This window comes from Myxine glutinosa, chromosome 8 (assembly GCF_964187855.1).
Source record: "Myxine glutinosa chromosome 8, kmMyxGlut1.1, whole genome shotgun sequence".
In the NCBI taxonomy this organism is placed as follows: Eukaryota; Metazoa; Chordata; class Myxini; order Myxiniformes; family Myxinidae; genus Myxine; species Myxine glutinosa.
In genome coordinates, this window is record NC_136268.1 from 97,288,881 (window position 1) to 97,312,842 (window position 23,962).

General features: G+C 46.7%; 1 protein-coding gene across 11 annotated transcripts in view; it reads left to right on the forward strand.

Moving 5' to 3' along the window:
* Positions 1-23,962, forward strand: part of LOC137432743 (histone-lysine N-methyltransferase EHMT1) — a 280,570-nt gene that overhangs the window by 162,722 nt on the left and 93,886 nt on the right. For all 11 annotated transcript variants that reach the window (XM_068124901.2, XM_078783567.1, XM_078783569.1 and 8 more), the window contains 2 exons: positions 2,638-2,808; positions 3,029-3,111. In XM_068124901.2, coding sequence (XP_067981002.1) covers positions 2,638-2,808; positions 3,029-3,111 — 254 coding nt within the window. The remainder of the gene's footprint in view (positions 1-2,637; positions 2,809-3,028; positions 3,112-23,962) is intronic.

Sequence of the window (23,962 nt, forward strand, 5' to 3'; positions counted from 1 at the left end):
TCTCCAACACCCTTTCCAATACCTTCATTCCATGCTCCAATAACTTTATCGCTCGATACGAGCCACAGTCTAGAGGGTCACCTTTCCCCTTGTATAGAGGGTTGTGGGTACTCAGTTCCCAACCCACTGGAATGCGGCCTTCTTTCACCACTAGATTACAGATCTCTGTCATTCTCTTCACACGCCAACTTCCTGCTGCCTTCAACACATCTCCCACAACTCCCGTCGGCCCTCCCGCTTTTCAACTTTTCATTGCTTTTATCGCTTCCTCAACTTCATTCTCAGTTATCTTCTCTGCCGGTCCTAAAACTGGGTTACTCTCCATGTTGCCATCCCATTCATTCTCTGCATTCAACAGCATTTCCATATATCTCTTCCATCTTCCTTTAATTCCATCTGGGTCCACAACGATTTGTCCCACTTCATCCTTCAAGCAACTCACCCCCATCACATCACACCTCTCTTTCGCTGTCTGCTTTGCAATCCTGAATACCGCTCTCTGACCCTCTTCCGAATCCAAGCATTCTCCAAACATTTTCCCACATGCCTCCTGCGCCTCTTTCTTTGCAGCCTTTTTGGCTGCCTTATAACTTTCATGCTCTGCTTTTTCTGCCCCTGTACCCTTCGCCTTCTGCCACTCCTTGAACTTCTTCCTCTTCTCGTCAATCCTCTTTCCAACTTCATCATCCCACCACCATGTCTCCGAGTGCCTCGGTGGTCCTTTTGTCCATCCACATACCTCACCAACGGCTCCCAACAGACTATCTTTCATTGACATCCAACCACTTTCAAGCTCAACCACATCATCCTCTACCGTACTCAGCCTCTCTTTTAATGCCTCCCTTACTGTCACCTCTTTCAACCTCCACACCTTCATTCTCGGTTGGTACTTCACCCACCAAGCTCTCCTCGCACCTTTCACCCTTATGTCGCAGACAACCAAGTGGTGCTGTGAAACAGCCTCCTCCCCCGGGATCACCTTTGTGTCCCGGAGCTGCCCCCTATCTCGCCTACGCACCATCAGGTAGTCAACGGTTGTCGTCGACCCACCTGACGTGTATGTAACAAGCTCATTATCCTCTTTCTGGAACTGAGTATTACAAATTAACAAATCAGCTCCATCAGCAAACTCCAAAATCCTTTCACCTTCTCCCTTTCTCACACCATATCCGTAACCCCCATGAACTCCCTCAAAACCGTCCATACTCCTTCCCACATGTCCATTTAGGTCTCCTCCTACCACAACAACTTCCTCATCTTTCACGTTTTCCATCAGCTTCTCTATTGCACACCAGAACTTGTCCTTCTCTTTGTCGCTCCGACCAACCTGCGGAGCATATCCCGAGATGACGTTCACCAAGAGCTTTCCAATCATCATTTTCACCATCATAAACCTTTCACTCACTCTAGTCATACTCACCACACTGTCTCAAACTCCTCAGAAAACAGGACACCAACGCCATGCACGCCCTCCGGGCACCCTTGCCACACAAACTTGTATTTCTGTCCCTGCCTACCCTTCACCATTCTCACACCACTTCCCTTCCATCTCGTCTCTTGTACACAACATATGTCCACTCTTCTTCTGACCAATACTTCCACCACGTCTCCTGATCTCCCTGTCATTGTCCCTACAATCCATGTCCCAAACCTCAGAAACCGATCTCCACTTCGGGCATCAGACGTTTCGTCGTCATAAATGGAGTGATTTCCACCCTTGCTTCGATCGGGTTCCCCACCTTGAGTTTTGACGAGAGGGAGTGGGGTCCCCCACAGGGTACTTCGGGCTGTACCCTGCCCATATGTAGTTGTAATTGTCATGGTTCTCTTTTTGAGGCAATGTTTTTCTGGCCGGATGCCCTTCCTGACGCCAACCCTTTTCAGTCGCCTCTTACGACACGCAGGTATACGGTGTACCTATTCTAAACCGGGGTACACACCGGGAAAAGTGTCTTGTATTTCTGTAAATACTCTTGTATTTCCAGTTGTAATGTATGGATGTGAGTCATGGACCATGAAAAAGTAAAGGAAGGACAAAGATTGACAGTTTTGTCATGTGGTGTTGGAGACAGAATACTTTTTTTTTTAATTCCCTTTTTTAGGCCATTTTCCCTGCTAGAGCAGGGGTTAGCCTTGTGGGCCCCATGACAATCATTATGGTTCCCTTTTTGAGGCAATGTTTTTATGGCTGGATGCCCTTCCTGATGCCAACCCTTGAGTCTCCTCTGATGACATGCAGGGATACAGTGTACCAATTCTAAACCGGGGCATAAACCGGCACGTTCATCCCAGCAAGCTGGTACTCTATTTGCCAACCTTGGAAGGATGACAGGCTGAGTCAACACCCTTGGGGTTCATTCAACGCTTGACCGTTATTCGAACCCAGGATCCTCGGATCCCAAGCCAGTACCCTAACCGCTTAGCCAACACCAGGCTTAGATAGGATACTTAATAATGTTTAAAAATCCATGGACTGCAAGAAGAACAAACAAATCAGTGCTTGGAGAAATTAGACCACCGTTGCTTATTCAAATTATTTGGATTATTTGGTCAAATTATTTTGTCAAAAAATGTTTACAATAGTGTATCCTCAATTGTGCTTTGGATACATGTTATGACTGCCCTCTTACATTGCAGTGCTCGTATTCGCAACACAGGAGAGCCTCAGTCCCCTGACCCTTCTATAGCTGAGTCCTCTGTTCCTGAGACAGCACTCAAGAATGGCCTCAGCATCTCGGCTTCTGGACTTCTTGCAACAGGAGGAAAGGAAGTTCTGGAGCAGGCTCTTCTCACATTGCACACGGAGAGGTCAGCAAGACATCCCTCTGTTTAGGATGTAGAACATGTGGTAATAGCTAACTACGACCACATAAGAAACGGTTTGAACACAGCAAATTCTTTGTCTGAACTTTTTTGGATTGGCTGTTTATAATGGTCCCTTCCGATTTCTCTGCAGCTTTTGTCTCCACACTGTTTTATTCTTGATTTTAAGTGGCTGCCTTATTTTTTGCCATTTAAATTATTATAGGCCAAAGAAACTTCGATTCACATCCAAGCACCTCTACACTGCGGCAAGACAGGGAGAGATGCAGAAGGTCTTGCTTTTACTCAGTAAGTGTTCCACCAATCACCAGGATAAAATCAACTCTGTGTGTGTGGGTGTGTGTGTGTTGTTGTTTGTCATCTCCATATGCAGGTTTAAGAAGGTAGAACAAAGTCCTCCCAGGGCTCAAAGTATCCACCTCCTATTTGGAAAGGAATTCTGATTCATGGACCAAACTGAAGTTTTGTTCTCAATGTTTTGTTCCGAGGACTCTATCAGGATCGCCATTGAGCCCCGGTCAGCTTCCAACTGTCGTTCGTTTGTAGAATAATGTTTCTAGGGATGGTTTTTAAGATCTCTGTAAGGTTCTTCTTTAGCATTCCCATTGCTCCAATAAATCACTGGTACAATTTTGGCACTCTTGAGCTTCCACGATCCTTTGACTTCATTTTGAGGTCTTGATATTTGGTCATTTTTTTGATTTCTGCATTGTTTAGGCCAAAATCACTGGGTACTGATGATACCTCAATTAGCAATGCCGCCTTTTCTTTTTTTTCGTACTTCAGTACTATGTCCGGTTGCAATACTTTGGTTTCTATAGTCGTGCCAGATGGGATCATCAGGTCGTATGTGAGAATGACTTCCTTGTTTTCAGTGATTGCTTTTGGTTCGTGTTTCCATGAGTTTTCTGAAACTTGGATATTTAAATTTTGCAGATGTGCCAGTGGATTGCTCTACCTACTTTTTTGTGCCTTTGTGTGTACAGCTGTTCTGACATGAGTTTTCTTACATTCCGAGAGAAGGTGACTCGTACTTTTTGTTTTCAACATTGCAAAATCTACACTTTTCTGATGGACTCAGTCCTGCCGTTTTCTTAAAGCCCTTGGTCTTGGGCATTTATTGGTCTTGGGAATTTATTATTTATTGGTCTTGTTCTTGGTCTTATCTGATAGACTCACTCATGTGACTTCCGCATGTCACTTGACTTCCGCTTCCGGTCTTGCCGGCGAGGTTTCGTTTATTCGCAGCTGTCCACGCTCTCCATCAAAATCGAAGTTAAGTAATTGTTCTCATTTGTATTTTCGTTATAACTGTATTTATTTTATGGTGTGTGTACGTATAGTGTGTCCCGAGGAAGATTTTCGGTGCAAATCTTTCATACCTGTATAGAAAATCGTGTTAATTTGTGTCGTGTCTTTTGAGGCCTTGTACAGTGTCCAACCTTGAGGCTTTGTTTTTCTCTCAGTGGTCCATCGTTTGTGCTCCAATAACTTTCGTTCTCTGCTTTTCCCAGTCTTTTCACCCCATAGCCCACTTCCTTGTTTAAAATCTCAATGAAAAAAACCCCAAAAAACCAAAAAAAACATTGCCTTCTCTGTTCTTATTCGTTGTTCTCATTCGTTTATTCGTTCTTATTCGTTCGTTCGTTCTTCGACCACGTGTTTCTCGCCCATTTCCCCAGATAGTTTTCAGTGTTAAACCTTAAAATGTTAACACTTTCCCCTCAAGTTCTGTATTCCGTCGTATATTATAACACCTTTTTCTTCTTCTTCTTTAAAAGGTTGCTTTCGACTTGCTCACCAAGTCTATTCATCCCCCCAAAAAATTCCATCTCTTACAGTGCCTCTTTTCTACATTCCCTAAACTCTCCTGCACTCCATCCTCCCTCCAGCGTCCTGAAACGTATTTTTGACTCGAAGGTCACAAGAAACTCATTTTGCAATAAATGTTCGTTTTCCATTAATCGTACACTTTCTAAAATCCAATCTCACCCCTCCCCTCCAAATCTTCCCCATAACCCCTCCCCTCCAAATCTTCCCCATCACCCCTCCCCTCCAAATCTTCCCCATCACCCATCCGTTTCAAATCTTCCCCCTTGCCCCTCCCCTCCAAATCCTCCCCATCACCCATCCCTGTCAAATCTCCCCCCTTGCCCCTTCCCTCCTAAACTCCCCCCACACCCCTCCCCTCCAAGACTCCCCCTCGCCCCTCCCCTCCTAGACTCCCCCCTCACCCCTCCCCATCAAATCTCCCCCATATCCCATCCCTTTCAAATCCCTCCCCTTGTCCCTTCCCTCCTAAACTCCCCCCTCGCCCCTCCCCTTCAAATCTCCCGACCCTCATTTCTTCTCAATTTCCCCCCTCTCACTCCCCCTACTCAAAGCGTCCTCCCCGCTTCTTCCCCCTTCCAACTCTCACCTCCATCTCCCCCAACCTTCTGCCTCGCTCTTCCCCCTCCTCAAATAACACCTCATTGTGCCTCACCCAATCACCATCAAACCTTTTGTCCACCCCATCCTTCCCTTTCTCCGAGCTATTCTGAAATCTCTGACACACCTTCAACAGCTCTCCCTACCTCTTCCACCTCTTCCACATCTTACCCTACCCCTCCTCCCCCCTGTTCTGTATCCGATGCTCCCCCTTCCTCTTCATTAACGGTATGGACCTCAAACATCCGGGGCCTTCGTTCAAACGTAACTGATCTCTCCATGCAGGTTGCTTCTGACAAACCAGACGTGATCTGCTAAACAGAAACTTTCCTCCTTCATGATGTCTCTGATTCCTTAGTATCTCTCCCGGGTTACTCCCTCCTCCGGTATGATAGACGTGATCCTCGTCCTGGAGGTGGGGTTGCTATCTTTATCAAAAACTCTCTTCCTCACTCGCCCTGCACTGCACTCTCTCCACCTCACCCCCAGGAATACCTCTGGCTACGGCTTCCCCTTCGCTCCCATCTTGTTCATATGTGTGTTGTACCGTCCACCAAACAGTGATGACTCCATCTACATCTCGCTGTCTGATAATATGGACCAACTTCTATCTACTCATCCCAACTCTCTCTTCCTCATATGTGGTGATTTCAATTGTCACCATGCCAGTTGGCTGTGTGTGGGTACCTCTCTCACCAGCCATGGCTCCTCAGCAAAGGACTTCTGCGACTCACTGGGACTGACACAATCTGTCAATTTCCCGACCCGGATCTCAGTCAACGGAGCATCTTCTCTTCTGGACTTGGTTATGACTAACTTCCCTGAAAATGTCTGCTGCTCTTCTGCTCCAATTGGCTCATCTGATCATGTGCTTGTTAAAGTGGACATCTCTCTGACCATTCTCAGGGAGCCTGCTCAGCGTCGACGAGTCTGGCATTTCACTCAGGCCAACTGGCACGGTCTTCAAGCAGCCATCAATCATCTGGACTGGTGTCCCATCTCTACCACCTCTGACATCAACTCATCCTGGGAATTCTTCCAAAGTAAATTGCTCTCTCTCATGCACAGATTTATCCCATCTCGTCTTCAGTTGTCATACCCTTCCTCCCATCCATGGTACACGGAATCTTGTGGTGAGGCTGTTGCCCAGAAACAACTTGCCTTCGTCTCCTGGAAAGCAAATCCAACGGAAGGAAATCTCATTTCCTTTCACAAAGCCCGAAACAAGTGTGTGTCAACCCTCAGGAGAGCCAGGAAACAATATCTCTCCGTTCTCAAGACCGAACTCTCTTATCTGTCTCCCTCTTGCAAATCCTGGTGGCGTCTGGTCAAATCTGTTTGTGGTGTTTGTTCCCCCTCCATCCCCTCCCTTAAACTCAAACGGCTACACAGCTGACTCCGCATGTGAAAAAGCTGAATGCCTCAACGCTGTGTTTGCCTCTAAATCTTGTGTCCCAAACCCATCCCTCTCTGTACCCACCATACCCAGTCGTACCCAGCTGCTCCTGGACTCCGTGTCCTTTCCTCCTGACAAGGTGGAAAAGTTTCTGTCAACCCTCGACTCTGATTCTGCAACTGGACCTGACGGCATCAGCCCACGGGTCCTAAAATCCTGTTCTTCCGCTCTTTCACTCCCTCTGTCTGTTCTCTTCACCCTCTCTTTTGCTCAAGGTCAACTGCCATCTGCTTGGAAATCAGCCAACATCACCGCTTTGCACAAAAAAGGTGCAAAAACAGATCCTAGCAACTACAGACCAATCAGCCTTCTCCCAATTATCAGCAAAGTCATGGAATCCATCATTGCTTCGGATATGAAATCTTTCCTCTTCTCCAATGGCTTGATCTCTGATCATCAATTTGGTTTCAGACCAGGTCACTCTACTCTGGACATGCTGCTTCTGCTATCTCAACAATGGATGGAGGTCCTCAATGCCAAACAGGAAATTAGAGCTGTCTCCCTCGACATATCACGTGCCTTCGATACGGTCTGGCACCCCGCTCTGCTCACCAAACCCTCCTCCTTTGGTATCCATGGAAATCTCCACGCATGGCTGGCGGACTTCCTCTCTAGTCGTAGTCAACGTGTGGCCCTGAATGGGTTTCTCTCATCTCCTCTTCCTGTTCAGGCTGGAGTTCCCCAAGGCAGTGTTCTGGGCCCTGTGCTTTTTCTGGTCTTCATCAATGATCTCTCTGACTCTCTTGAAAATCCTCTCTATCTCTTTGCTGATGACTCCACTCTCTGCCGCTCCATTCCTCATCCCTCAGATCGGCAGTCTGCAGCCTCCTCACTCTCTGCAGACCTGGACAAAATCACAGACTGGGCAAACAAGTGCAACATGTCTTTCAATCCTGACAAATCTCACACTCTTACGATGTCTCTCCGAAAAGATCGACTGGACAACCCTCCCATCTACTTTCTGAATAATCCTCTCCAAGAAGTTCTGTCACTCAAGCTTTTGGGTCTCACTATCTGCCATGATCTTTCCTGGGAAAACCACATTTCCAAGCTGGCCGCCAAAGCCAGTCGCCGACTGGGCATCCTCCGTCGTGCGAAGTCCTTCCTTGGCACACCTGAGCTCCTCACCACATACAAGGCATTCATCTGCAGCTCAATGGAGTACTGCCCTCCCCTCTGGGCTGGTGCTCCTGCCTCACACCTAGCTCATCTTCACGCTGTTGAAACCAAAGCGTTCAGAATCATTGGAATCTCCCGCAATGACGCTATCTCCGAGGGCCTTTCACTTACTCACCGCAGGCAGGTTGGTGGTCTTTCCGTCTTCTACCGACTCCTCTCCGGACTTGCTCCCCCAGCTCTCTCTGGGCTCTGTCCCCCAAATATTCCTACAGGTCGCACAAGATCTGCCTGCAACCCTCTTATGGTTAAACTGCCAAAATCAAGACTCTCTGCTCACCTTCACTCCTTCATTCCTCTTTTCTCCCACCTCTGGAACAAACTCCCTCACTCTCTTCAATCCCACTCCTCCCTCCAGGTCTTTAAAACGGCTGTTCACCACCATCTCTTATCTTCCCCAATCCAAAACCTTGATCTTTTCTACCCCTGCTAATTTCACCCCAAATCCACTTTTTTGAGGTGACTTTTGACTGCTTTCCTGGAAGTCCTTGGTGTCCTTGCGTTTTATACCTATCCTGCCTCCCCCCAGGCCCTCTCCCTCCCACACATCTTCTGATGTCCCTGCTCTCAAATGTTGTGTTTGTGTGCTTCCTCCCCTTCTCTGCCCATCTTGTAGACCGCATCCCCTTTTTATATACTTTTTTTGCTTGTTTGTTTGATTTGTTTGTTTGATAAATGTTAGCTCTTTCACGAGCCTCGACTCTGTATACAAAAAAAGAAAGAAAAAAAAAAGTGCTGTAATGTGAGTATCGAAAACTGGAATGGAAACAAGAGAGCTCTGCATTTATTTTCTGTGATAAACTGAATTTGTTTTCTCTTCACGGTGATAAATGTCATCGTGCTCACATTGCTACGAATACATTTTGATTCAGTTAAATACCATGTTGAAGGTTTGATGTGTTATCTTCACTCTTGCAGGCAATCTGTGCCATTCTTAGTGATATCTAATATACAGTACTACACTGCTACATTTCTGGCAGGTAGTTGTCAGTGTGCGATGTATATGTTGATACAATCTGACTCTTTGATACTTATGCCATCTTCATTATACAATTTCTCGACAAAACTCATACTGATACCTACAAGGACACTGCAGAAGATATTTATATAAATGATAATGTCAGTGAAAAATCAGGATGGAAACTAGAACAGCACTCGGCAGAGTGCAAACCACCGCCAGGCTGAACAGTTTACGTTTTGTATCCCACTGATAGACTGGATCTGCATCCGGACCTTAACGGACATCGAATCGTCTTTGTTTTTGTCACCTAACCAACTGATCCCCCTAGTTTTGTTATAACTCGTCCACAACGTTTTTGAAAAATTGCACTATATATCGTTTTTGGCCCCATCTCTCAATGGTCAAGGATTACTTGAATTAATTTTTTTAATCTCATATCCAGATCCGGATTTGGATCTTCACCAAAATCTAATAATTTCGTCCGTGTCACAAACCCAACCTATCCAGCAAATTTCGTCTGAATCCGTCCACAACTTTTTGAGATGTTCTGTTCACAAACAAACAAACAGATATACAGACTGGGGTGAAAACATAACCTCCATCCACCTTTGGTGGCGGAGGTAATTCAATAATTTATCCCATACTTCAAAAGTGGATGACCAGCGAAGGAAAAGATGGAGAATGGAGAAAATCGTTACCAGAGAACTAAAACTTGTCTAATCATGCAGCTATTCACAGCAGTACTTCATCACCTGAAGGAATATGTTATGTTTCAGTCAAAGGAAAGCAAGACCGACAAGCTACATGATGAGCAGAAACAGCTGGCCACAGAGTTTCTCTGTATTCTTATCAATCCTGGGGTTTTGAAGAGGCTCACTCACACCAAATAAACTGGTTAACCTTCAAGTATCAGACACCAGCAGTCATATTTCCTGGAGAAGTATCTTCACTGGAAGTCAGACAATGTGGCATCTTGTCAAGCTACGGCAAGGGCAAGACAGTCAAAACATTCATGGAGAAAATTAAAGAAGCTTACATCCGATGCAGCATCTCCTTGTTGTCAAAGATGCCGATCAACAACAATCTACTCAAAGCCATGTCAGCCTTTGTTCCTGTTGTGAGGCAGCATGAGACCACACAGTACGACCTGAACAAACTACCAACACTGGCCACCAACTTGATCAAGGATGAGGATGTGGATGACTATAATATAAAAGTCAGAGCATACAGCATTGATGACAGCTTGCCTAGACCACTTGCCTTCCAAGATCCGAAGTTGGACCTGTGACGGGCTAGAATGGGGAAAGGTAGGAGATATCTATCCATTTCTCACAAGTGTTGGCAACCCCATACTCCCCTGTGGTCCTATGTCGGAGGGTACAAGTTTTTGACATCTTGGAGAACATATTGGATGATATATTCCCAAACATGAGGATACATTCCCAAACATGAGAAACAAACATACTGTTACGGAACCCAACGTCGGCCTCTGTTCCCCTTATCGAGGGGGGATTAATCCCCTCGTCTATAACTGACCGACGTGGTCCCTGACGCTGCACAGCTCCCTCCGGAAAGGCAGGTGCACAACCCCGTTCGCGACCGCGGACAGATGTTAATTGCCGAGCGGTTTTAGCAACCGCGGCACGAACTATTAACAAGAACTAGACCCGATCCTTAAACGTTGGCCAAAATCGCGCCACATATACTCAATGGGGAAACCTCTAAAGCGACCAAACGAGCATGAAGAAGAAAAAGACAAAGTAGGGAATAACAGGATTTATTATTATTTACACACAACTAAGCAGAAGGGAAAGGAAATGCAATTTACAAGGCAATGGAAGGAGCAGGAGACATAGTGCAATGATTAACTTGACTATACAGTCTTACTTATAAACCCCAAGACAACATGAAAGACAGACGAACAATCAGACTTACACGAATGGGGAATTGCAGAGTGGATTGGCTGGAGGGAGAGGAAGGTTCAGCTCGGACCGAAGCACGGTCGGGCCGGGAGGGAGCAGCCGCTGCACTCTTGATCGGTCTCGCACGGCGCGTTCCTTCGCGGCCACGGTCGATACTGCCGTTGAAAGTGAAACCCGAAGCTGTTGTGGCTGAAGCTGCTGCGTGCCGCTGCGTCGCGTGCCCTTTCAGGGATTCCTCTGGTTCATGCGCCGCGTGCTCTCCACCGGTTCATCTGCCTTCTCTCTCGTGGGGGCGTTGCATGGCGGGTTCTCTCTCTGACGCATCTCTCGAAGCAGTGCCTCACACCTCCTTTTATTGCCCTCCCCGGAATCAAGCCGCAGGCTACGAGGGCACGCCTACCGGTTCGCTCACCGCGGTGCTGATTGGTGGTTAAGGGCTCTCTGACTCAAACTTTTGATGACGATGAGGTGCCACGCCTTTCTTCCCCGAACAGAGCACATGCTCAATGGCGGCAATTGCAGACAACCGCCCAAATGCAGTTGGCAATGGAAGCTTTTGAATATGAAAGGGGATCTATCTTATTTCATCAATGAATTAGTGGACCACAGAGCATTATACTGACATTTACTAAGGACATAACTACTGAGGGAATCTATGATTTGCTACATGTGTGCGATGGCCTAACTACGGATGACCTTTGATCTTTGACAATTGGAGGGTGATATTTACAAGATTTACAGCATACAAAAGGGGAAAATTTACATCAAATTACACACAATTCCCAAATCCCCAACAATACATTGCTATGCAGACAGTTAAGTATGGGCTATTGTCTAAGCTAAGGGCATGACATATGTTGAGATGTTTTAGCATTCTGAGCCAAAGTTGGCCATGGTGAGCGGACCATAAGATAGTGAATACTATCTCATGCAAAAACCTGCGTCTGGCAAATCGCATAAGCCAGGACCTGAAATAAGTAAAAGCGTTGAAAGAAAAAGAAAAAACATACATCATGTGGTGTAGTGGTTTCGACCAAGGTTCCTCTGTCAAAGAGGAAGTTCCATGAAACTATTGTGAAAGAGACAAAGAGGGTTCAACTTGTACATGAGAGCAGGCATGTGTCAAAAATCATAAAACTACCGTATCTGTATATATCAGTTTATAACCAAGGAGACTGTTTGAGTTGAAGGGACTCTTAGTTCGATAAAATTGCCCACAGTTCTTTTTAAGTGTTGTTTAAGATTAGCTATGTTCATTTAGTGCTCAACAACAACAACAACATGTATTTTAAGGCCATTTTCCCTGCTAGAGCGGGGGTTAGCCTTGCGGTCCCCATGACAATCTTCTCCATCTTGCCCTATTTTCTGCATCTCTCCTTGTTAACCCCCTTGCCCGCATTTCTTCTTCCACCATCTTTAGCCAAGTCTTTCTCGGTCTTCCCCGTCCTCTACTTCCTTCTACATTCATTTCCATCACTCTTCTCAACCAGTCACTTTCATCCTTCCTCAACACATGACCAAACCATCTCAACCTGTTCCTCTTCACAACATCAATCACAGGCTCTATTCCCATCATTTTTCGCAATTCATCATTTGTCTTCCTCTCTCTCAACGATACTCCGCACATCCATCGAACCATTCGCATTTCCACCCTTTCCAACCTTCGTTGCTGCTCTACGTTCATTACCCATGTCTCGCTCCCATAAATCATAACACTTCTCACACATGCAGCATACACCTTTCCCTTCAGCTTCAACGACACTCCCCTCCTTATCAGCACGCCACTCAGTTCCCGAAACTTCTTCCATGCACATCTCACTCTAGCAACCGTTGCCGAGTCTGATCCACCTTCTCCATTCAGCATGTCTCCGAGGTAGCAAAATGTTTTCACACCTTCCAGCTTCACGCCGTCTCCAAGATCCAACTCAACATTTCCTTCATCTGCAGCTCCCTCTGTGCACACCTTACATTTGAATGTAGCTGCCACACTGGTTAATGACCCTCTCAACCACTACATTTTTGATGAACCCACTCAGCGCACATTGTACATTGAATGGAGTTCACTCCGACACCCTTCCTGCACACAGCACAGGGACACTTCCCAGTTCTTTCCACCTCACCACATGCTTTACCACTTGCCATCACCTTCGTCTTTCCGATATTCACCTTCAGACCTTTTGTCTCCATACATTCCTTCCACTTGTTCATCTTTTCCTTCAGTCCATCCATACTTTCCGCAATCAACACCGCAATGTATCTGCATCCAGCAATTCCCATGGTAAACCATCCTTTACGTTCTGAGCCAGCACCTCCATCATAGCTACAAATAGTAGTGGACTTAGTACCGACCCCTGATGCACTCCCACCTTCACCTCAAACTCACCACTGTTCCCGTCCTTCGTCCTTACAGCTGTGCGCGCTCTTTTGTACATTGCCATCACTACTCTGATCAACCATTCCTCCACTCCTAGCTTCTTCATTGCCCATCTCTCAATTTAGTGCTCAATTTGAATGTAAAGACTCATTGCTGTGGAAACTGTTAACAGAAGATTTGCTTTGCTTTGTACCCTCATTTGTCATTCATATTGTTGTGTTCCCGGGGATTAAGATCCTCCAAGGTAACGGGTAGCCGATCGAGCTTTACACTTCGAGGCATTCAATCCAATGGCAGTGTGAATACGCGCGGGGGATGAGGGCAGCGAAGGGTAGTGAAGTTCTTACCTGTACGGATCCCACTGGACGTCTTCGACCCTGGTAATCAACTCAAACCAACACGGATTTCGAATGCAACAATAAAACATGTTTGATAAAAAAATAATGCCAGGGACAAAGAAATGCACAATAAAACCAAGATTCCTAAATGGAGCGCCCCATCAGACTCGTATACAACACAAGGGGATGATAAAATAAATGTGAAAATAATGCGTATTGTTTGTGAGGTGCGTTTGCCTGCACCCCGCCTGGTGTCCGTGACCGCCCGGGGCTGTCGAAGGTCCCGCCTCCCTGCGCGGGAAACACATGTCCTGACGCGAAGTCCGTTCCCCCGCCAACCGTAAACGTGAAACGAGCAGGGCCTCGTTCCGCCCTCGTCCCGTGTTCCACAACGCTCCAAAGCCTCTCAGCCACCCCCAGCCGTCGTGAAGTCAGCACCAACGAACCAAGGACAGGATGCGTCCGCTCGCAATCACATCCACAAAGTCAGGAACAGAGTGTGGAATGCGAATGCCACCGCCAAGAGCGAGCCCGAACTCCAAGGGCGACAGGGAAGTGCAACTGTTCATAATCAAACCCAGCGCAAGAGGTATAACTTTGATTGCTCGTGATGGCAGCCCCAACGCAAGAGAGTCGTATCTGCGACCGTTCGCTTTCAATGTCCTGGCGCAAGAGCAAAACGCGTCTGCATCTTCAATAGCCCGGACCAAGAAGAAGAGAATATCTGCGATCATTCACTTTAGTCCCTGGTGTTGGGCTAGAGGCTAGGGTGCCGGCTTAGGATCCTAGGATCCTGGGTTCGAATCCCGGTCGATCGCTGAATTAATGCCAGGGGGGTTGACTCAGCCTGTCATCCTTCCGAGGTTGGCTAATTGAGTACCAGTTCACTGGTAATTCCCTGTTTGTTGTTAAAGGCGGCAAAAAGGGTTGGCGTCAGGAAGGGCATCCGGCCGTAAAACATTACTTCAAAAAGGGGACCAAAAAACAACAACAACCACGGTTCCCGAAAAAGGCCAACCCCCGCTTTGCGGGGAAAAATGGCCTCTAAAGGTGGTTTTTTTAAAATTCACTTTCAATGTCCCTGGCGCAAGAGCTGTATAGGCGACAGTTCGTTATGAAATCCAGAACCAAGAAGAAGGAAAATCTCGGGACCCAAGTCTTTTGTTCCCAGGGCTCTTACGTCATCTGACAAGGTCCGCGCACGCTCCTATCAGCGAGTGCCATCTCATCGCTCTACGGCCGTCCTGACAAATCATTCTTCGGGGCGTGGCCTCACGGTCACTTGCCGAACTTTGTGATGTCCCGGCCGGTGGCATCATTGGCGGTGCTCAATGAATGTCCTGTTTCCTGTTACTTTTATTTAGTGTTATTTTTTAGGTTCTGCGCATGCGCAAGATTGGAGGTCTCGTCTCTTCAAAGCTGTCCATGCACGCTCGCTTTCGAAGTTAAGTAACTTTTCACAATTGTGTTTTTGTCGAAACTGGTCTTGTATGTACCTATTGGGGTGTCTTTAATAGTATTCTTGGCGTTGGTTTTTTGTACCTGTGTACAGAATCGTCGGTCTTTCTCATCGTGTATTCTGAGGCCTAAGTGTAGTACTAGGCTACTGTGTCCAACCTTGGCTTTAGGCTTTGTTTTTGTCTCAGCGGTTCTCCGATCACGCTGAAACTTTTTTCCGGTCTCTGTTTTCACGGTCTTTTCATCCCATACTTCCTTGTTTTAAAATCTCAAAAAAAAAAAAAACCCAAAAATATTTCCTTCCGTTTTTATTCGTTTATTCGTTCTTAGTTGTTCGTTCGTTCATTCTTCGACCACGCTGTTTGTGATCACGTTGTTAAAAAATGTCTCATCTGAACCCTGAAGACCCGTATTCTGTCATTTTCTATAACACCTTTTTCTTCTTCTTCTATAAAAGGATGCTTTCGACTTGCTCACCAAATCCATTCATTCCAAAAAAAAATTCCATCTCTTATAGTGCATCTTTCATTCATTCCCTAAATTCTCCAGCACTCCATCCTCCCTCCAGCGTCCTCAAACGTATTTTTGACTCGAATGTCTCAAGAAACTCATTTTGCAATAAATGTTCGTTTCCCATTAATCGTACATTTTTCAAAATCCCATCACCCCAAAATCCCATTTCCCATCACCCCTCCCCTCTAAATCTACCCCCTTGCCCATCCCCTCCAAACCATCCCCATCACCCATCTCTTTCAAATCTTCCCCCTTGCCCCTCCCCTCCAAATCTTCCCAATCACCCTTTCCTTTCAAATCTCCCCCCACACCCCTCCCCTCCGAGACTCTCCCTCGCTCCTCCCCTCCTAGACTCCCCTCTCACCCCTCCCCCTCAAAGCGTCCTCCCCGCTTCTTCCCCCTTCCAACTTTCACCTTCATCTCCCTCAACCTTCTGCCTCGCTCTTCCCCCTCGTCAAATAACACCTCACTGCGCCTCTCCCAATCACCATCAAACCTTTTGTCTGCCCCATCCTTCCCTTTCTCCGCGCTATTCTGTAATCTCTGACACACCTTCAACAGCTCTCCCTACTTCTTCCTCCTCTTCCACATCTTACCCTACCGCTCCCCCCCCCTGTTCTGTATCCGATGCTCCCCCTTCCTCTTCCTTAACAGTATGGACCTCAAACATCCGGGGCCTTCGCTCAAACATGTCTGATCTCTCCATACAGGTTGCTTCTGACAAACCAGACGTGATCTGCTTAACAGAAACTTTCCTCCTTCATGATGTCTCTGATTCCTTGGTATCTCTCCCAGGTTACTCCCTACTCCGGTATGATAGACCTGAGCCTCGTCCTGGAGGTGGGGTTGCTATCTTTATAAAAAACTCTCTTCCTCACTCGCCCTGCACTGCCCTCTCTCCACCTCACCCCCAGGAATACCTTTGGCTACGGCTTCCCCTTCGCTCCCACCTTTTGTTCATATGTGTGTTGTACCGTCCACCAAACAGTGATGACTCCATCTACATCTCGCTGTCTGAGAATATGGACCAACTTCTATCTACCCATCCCAACTCTCTCTTCCTCATATGTGGTGATTTCAACTGTCACCATGCCAGTTGGCTGGGTGTGGGTACCTCTCTCACCAGCCATGGCTCTTCAGCAAAGGACTTCTGTGACTCACTGGGACTGACACAAACTGTCAATTTCCCGACCCGGATTTCAGTCAACGGAGCATCTTCTCTTCTGGACTTGGTTATGACTAACTTCCCTGAAAATGTCTGCTGCTCTTCTTCTGCTCCAATCGGCTCTTCTGATCATGTGCTTGTTAAAGTGGACATCTCTCTGACCATTCTCAGAGAGCCTCCTCAGCGTCGACGAGTCTGGCATTTCAATAAGGCCAACTGGCACGGTCTTCAAGCAGCCATCAATCATCTGGACTGGTCTCCCATCTCTATTGCCTCTGACATAAATTCTTCCTGGGAATTCTTCCAAAGCAAACTGCTCTCTCTCATGCACAGATTTATCCCATCTCGTCTTCTGTTGTCATACCCTTCCTCCCGTCCATGGTACACGGAATCTTGTGGTGAGGCTATTGCCCAGAAACAACTTGCTTTCGTCTCCTGGAAAGCAAATCCAACGGAAGGAAATCTCATTTCCTTTCACAAAGCCCGAAACAAGTGTGTGTCCACCCTCAGGAGAGCCAGGAAACAATATCTCTCTGTTCTCAGGACCGAACTCTCTTATCTGTCTCCCTCTTCCAAATCCTGGTGGCGTCTGGTCAAATCTGTTTCTGGTGTTTGTTCCCCCTCCATCCCCTCCCTCACCTCAAATGGCCACACGGCTGACTCCGCACGTGAAAAAGCTGAATGCCTCAACTCTGTGTTTGCCTCTAAATCTTGTGTCCCAAACCCATCCCTCTCTGTACCCACCGTACCCAGTCATACCCAGCTGCTCCTGGACTCTGTGTCCTTTCCTCCTGACAAGGTGGAAAAGTTTCTGTCAACCCTCGACTCGGATTCTGCAACTGGACCTGACGGCATCAGCCCACGGGTCCTAAAATCCTGTTCTTCCGCTCTTTCACTCCCTCTCTCTGTTCTCTTCACCCTCTCTTTTGCTCAAGGTCATCTTCCATCTGCTTGGAAATCTGCCAACATCACCGCTTTGCACAAACAAGGTGCAAAAACAGATCCCAGCAACTACAGACCAATCAGCCTTCTCCCAATTATCAGCAAAGTCATGGAATCCATCATTGCTTCAGATATGAAATCTTTCCTCTTCTCCAATGGCTTGATCTCTGATCATCAATTTGGTTTCAGACCTGGACACTCTACTCTGGACATGCTGCTTCTGCTTTCTCAACAATGGATGGAGGTCCTCAATGCCAAACAGGAAATTAGAGCAGTCTCCCTTGACATATCACGTGCCTTCGATACGGTCTGGCACCCCGCTCTGCTCACCAAACTCTCCTCTTTTGGTATCCATGGAAATCTCCACGCATGGCTGGCGGACTTCCTCTCTAGTCGAAGTCAACGTGTGGCCCTGAATGGGTTTCTCTCATCTCCTCTTCCTGTTCAGGCTGGAGTTCCACAAGGCAGTGTTCTAGGCCCTGTCCTTTTTCTGGTCTTCATCAATGATCTCTCTGACTCTCTTGAAAATCCTCTGTATCTCTTTGCTGATGACTCTACTCTCTGTCGCTCCATTCTTCATCCCTCAGATCGGCAGTCTGCTGCCTCCTCACTCTCTGCAGACCTGGACAAAATCACAGACTGGGCAAACAAGTGGAACATGTCTTTCAATCCTGACAAATCTCACACTCTTACGATGTCTCTCCGAAAAGACCGACTGGACAACCCTCCCATCCACTTTCTGAATAATCCTCTCCAAGAAGTTCTGTCACTCAAGCTTTTGGGTCTCACTATCTGCCATGATCTTTCCTGGGAAAACCACATTTCAAATCTGGCCTCCAAAGCCAGTCGCCGACTGGGCATCCTCCGTCGTGCGAAGTCCTTCCTTGGCACACCTGAGCTCCTCACCACATACAAGGCTTTCATCCGCAGCTCAATGGAATACTGCTCTCCCCTCTGGGCTGGTGCTCCTGCCTCACACCTAGCTCGTCTTCACGCTGTTGAAACCAAAGCATTCAGAATCATTGGAATCTCCCGCGATGAAGCTAACTCCAAGGGCCTCTCACTCACTCACCGCAGGCAGGTTGGTGGTCTTTCCATCTTCTACCGACTCCTCTCTGGCCTTGCCCCCCCAGCTCTCTCTGGGCTCTGTCCCGCAAATATTCCTACAGGTCGCACAAGATCTGCCTGCAACCCTCTTATGGTCAAACTGCCAAAATCAAGACTCTCTGCTCACCTTCGCTCCTTCATTCCTCTTTTCTCCCGCCTCTGGAACAAACTCCCTCACTCTCTTCAATCCCACTCCACCCTCCAGGTCTTTAAAACAGCTGTTCACCACCATCTCTTATCTTCCCCCATCCAAAACCTTGATCTTTTCTACCCCCGCTAATTTCACCCCAATTCCACTTTTTTGAAATACCAACTTCTGTCCTGGAAGTCATTGGTGTCCTTGTGTTTTATACTTCTCCCTCCACCCCCCCCCCCCCCCCTTCCCATGCCTCCTCCCCCCAAGCCCTCTCCCTTCCACACATCTCCCTGCTCTCAAATGTTGTGTTTGTGTGCTTCACCTTCTCTCCCCATCTTGTTTTCCGCTCCCGCTTTTTATATATTTTGTTTGTCTGGTTGATTTGTTTGTGAAGTAAATGTTAGCTCTTTCACGAGCCTCGATTCAGTATACAAAAAAAAAAAAAAAAAAAAAAAAAAAAAGTGTGTAGTGCATGGTGGATGTGGTGTGTGTCATAAGGAACAGAGGAGAAATCACAGAGGCAATTTACATACAGGGGATTTACCTTTAATCCCTAACTAATTAACATAACCCCACCTCTCGTCATGGGGACAAAGATACACTCGTACACGACATCCGGTCTAATGGGTCCCCACTTAGGTACAGGGGGTTCATCTTCTTCATTGTGACATTCAGAGCACACTATCTTATACAATTCTACCTGGACTAAGGTATTGCATTGCCTACCCCCCCCCCCCCCCATAAACATAACAATATCTGTGAATTTTGGAACCTGATTGTTGATTTGAAGTTGCAGGAAATCTTAAGCAGATTAACAATGAATTCTCAATTATTTAACTTCAAATTTTTGTCTTGAAATTCATCTAAGTAGTTATTATTGTTACGTGGATGGGAGTGTGGGGGGTTCCACAGATAGATTTTGTTGGGGAGGGGGTGGGTTAGAGGTTGCCTTACCCTCCTGTCGGGGGATGGGGGTGCTGGAGATTGCCTTATCCTCATGTTGGTGGGTGAGGGGGGTCGGGGTGCTCTAGTGATTGCCTTACCTGCCTTTTTTTAGGGAAGGGGGGGGGGGTGCTAGATATCACCTTATCCTCCTATTGGGGGGCGGGAGTGCTCGTGATCGCTTTACCCTTCTGTCAGGAGAGTGGAGGTGCTAGAGTTTGCCATACCCTCCTTTTTTGGGGAGGGAGTGCTAGACACTGTTGGGGGTGCTAGAGAACTCCATACCCACATGTTGGGGGTGGGGGGCATGGGAGTTGCTGTTGATTGCCTTACCCTCCTGTTGGGGGTGCTAGTGATCGCCTTACCCTCCTGTCGGGGGTGGGGGTGCTGGAGATCGCCTTACCCTCCTGTCAGGGGAGCGGTGGGGTGGGAGGGAGGGGGTAAAGGTGCTGGAGATTGCCTTACCCCCTCACCCTCCTGTTGGGGTTGCTAGTGATCACCTTACCCTCCTGTTGGGGGGTGGGGGTGCTGGAGATCGCCTTTCCCTTCTGTCGGGGGAGCAGCGGGGGGAGGCGGGTGGGTGCTAGAGATTGCCTTACCCTCCTTTTGGGGGTGGGGGTGTTTGTGATCACCTTATCCTGCTATTAAAGTTATGATGCTCCCATTCCAATATGCAATGTTTTGTCAATTTTGTTGATAAATTGCTCTCTTTACCTCTAATCCTCCCCAGGGAAAGTATAATTTATTGGACTGTATTATTTACGAGCAGAAGTACCCAGCATTGCCGGGCGGGGGAGGGGAGGGGAACGGGGGGAGGGGGAAGGGGAGGGGAAGGGAACGGGGAGGAGGGGAGGGGGAAGGGAGGGGAATGGGGAGGAGAGGAGGGAGGGGAGGGAAGGGGGTGGGGTGGGAAGGGAGGGGAGGGAAGTGGAGGGGGGAGGGAAGGGGAGGAGAGGGGGAAGGGGAGGGCCAGTCAACAATGACGTTGCAGCACAGGCTGAGATTCAGTGTATAATGTTCCTCGCTGAAATGCGCTAAGTTAAATATGAATAAAAAATATGGATCTCGTCATCGGAGGTCATTTTTAGGTAGGCAATGTCCTTCCCAGGCCCAATGGCCATGTCTATGCCAAAAATCAAGTACGTGAGCGAGTCTGGCGCACTGAATTGAAAATATATAGAACGCTCATACTCCGTAAAAAGTGTAGGCTCCGTGTCGCCATCTTGGTTAGCATGACTCCACCGACTCGCTTCGCGGATCTCGTTTGTTTTGAACGTGTCCCAGATTTTAAAAGCCAGACAACTGTTAAAATGCCATTTTGTGCGGCAATAAACTGCTCCAATCGGTTACGGAAGGGTTGTGGAAAGACGTTTCACAGCTGTTTCAAAGACGTTTAATTCATATCGCACAAAATCGACAAAAATCGACACAAAAACACGATCGCACAAAAGGTGAAAAAACGCAATCGCTTTTCGCTCTGAATTACGTGCAAACGCATGACGGAAATCACCATCGCCCAGCATCAAGTGCCAACCAAGATGGCGCCCGGTAGCTGCATCTCCACCTGTGTGGTGTGAATGGCAATGGTCATTCTATCTATTTTCAGTTCAGTGGTCTGGCGGCGAGGATGGAACATCACGTGATCGCTCTGAGCGAATCAGTGCGCTGCTCTGCCACCGGCTGAGATTCAGTTTATAATGTTCCTCGCTGCAATGCGCTGAGGTAAATATGAATAAAAAATATGGATCTCGTCAAATATTTTTAGGTAGGCCATGTCCTTCCCAGGCTCAATGGCCATGTCTATGCCAAATATCAAGTACGTGAGCCTCTCCGTTTAGGAGTCTATAGGTAGCACACAAACAAACTGTGTTTTATATATATAGATTGCAAATAATTCATCTGATGTAATCCATATCTTTGTACTTGTAATAATCCTCTGTGTTGTGTCGAGTTTTGTGCAACCGCCATTTTGACGGGTTTTCCCCCTCTTATTATAATAAAAATGGTACCATTGGAACCCTGACATTAAAGATCCAGGCCTGACTCCTCTTCTCCCCAGAATACACACACACACACACACACACACACACACACACACACACACACACACACACACACACACACACACACACACACACACACACACACACACACACACACGCTTCACCTTTTAGTAATACGTGTTGTAAATGTTGGCAAGCTCATGTCATAGCTACATTTATTCCACTGTCTAGTCACATAATATTCTTTCTGTGCCCCTTTTTGTTGCTCTACCTGTTTATTTAATGCTTTCCTGTTACTCTTTGTCCCTTGTCTACCTGTTAACTTACTCTCCATTTTCGGTACATTGGCCTCTCACCATGTGTCATAAAACTGTTCCGTGAGTCTTGACCTGCGTAGATAAGAAAGAAAGTGTCAAAATATTAATTTGTCTTAAGTACAGACAGCAACCTCCACCTGTCCATTGGATTTGAATTCACATAGATAATTCAAGATTGGGCCAGGGTTTAGAAATTTTTGTCATTTTCTCAAAGATTCTGTGTATAAAGTATGGAAAGTAGCAGTTTAATTTAAAGCAGTTTAAACTACAACGGCACTCCATAGAGCGCATACCTCTGCCAGGCTGAACATTTTCAGTTTTGTATCCAACTGATAGGTCAGATCTGGATCCAGACCTGAACCAAATTCTAATCGGCTTGTTATTGTCACCTAACCAACTCGTCCACCAAGTTTAGTCATAACCCGTCCACAACTTTTAAAATATGTTATATATCGCTTTTAGCCCGATTAGATCTCTCAATGGTGAAGAATCACTTAGTAAATTAAATAATTCTCGTATCCGAATCCATATTCAGATCTTCGCCAAAATCGAATCAATTCGTCCTTGTCACACACCCAACCTCTCCACCAAGTTTCATCCAAATCCATCCATAACTTTTTGAGATATCCTGCTATGTATAGTTTTTGGCCATTTATCAAATGGGGCCAAAGATACATCTTGCGATGTATCGTTTTTGGCCATTTATCAAATGGGGGCAAAGATACATCCTGCTATGTATCGTTTTTGGCCATTTATCAAATGGGGGCAAAGATACATCCTGCTATGTATCGTTTTTGGCCATCTATCTATAATTCCAGTAATCTCTGTGTGTATGTGTGTGTGTATGTGTGTATGTGTGTGTGTCTGTGACCGCTGTTTCTCGACAACCACGGGTCCGATATACTTGAAACTTGCCAGGTATATTGCTGGGGACCCGAGGATGTGCCTTTTCAAGGTTTGAAATTAATCGGACAAGTGGTTCCCAAGGTATGGTCACCGTACTCGCAAGCCGTTCGCTTTGGCTTTGCGAATGGACCAAACCATTTCATGTAAATAGAGGGGGGGGTTCTGTGGTCGTTGCGAATGGACCAAACCATTTCATGTAAATAGAGGGGGGGGGTTCTGTGGGCGTTACTGCCACGTGGTTTCAAAGTTTTTTTTTGTTGTTGTTGTTTGCACGCATGTTTTTTTGCACCCACGTACGGGCACGCTCTAGTTTATCAAATGGGGGCAAAGATACATCCTGCGATGTATCGTTTTTGGCCATTTATCAAATGGGGGCAAAGATACATCCTGCTATGTATCGTTTTTGGCCATTACAAGTAGCAATACTGATTATAATAGCATAATATTAATGCCATTGTAAAACAATATTAATACCAATAATATCCCCTCTCCCCAAGGGGTTTTTCCTCCTTGGACTAACGCCGCCGAGTTGACGTGAATAAATAGCTTCGCGTCGAGTTTGGTGGGGCAAGCATACCAGAAGTGAAACTATTATAAACCACAAACATGTACGATTACATTTTCAAACAGTCACTACTGCTGTTAACATGGAACTGGAAGAAATCTGGAGGAATCCCGACGTCCTTGAGGCATTACAGTGCCTATCGAAAGTCTACACCCCTTTTAAAAATCTTCACCTTCTATTAACAAAAAGGTGCTTCCACCAAGTATTAACTCAGTGGGTGGACACTTATCCAACCGGGATTTTATAGTTTTGTATTTTTTATTAACTTCCTGAAATTAGTAGAATTTGTTTTTCACTTGGAAGTTGTAGGTTAGTATGTGTAAATAAAGGTGGAAAAAGTCTGATTTAATTCGAGGCTGAAAGGTGAACATTTTGAAAGGGGGTGTAGACTTTGTATAAGCGCTGTATGTGCTTATTGCATCCATCAC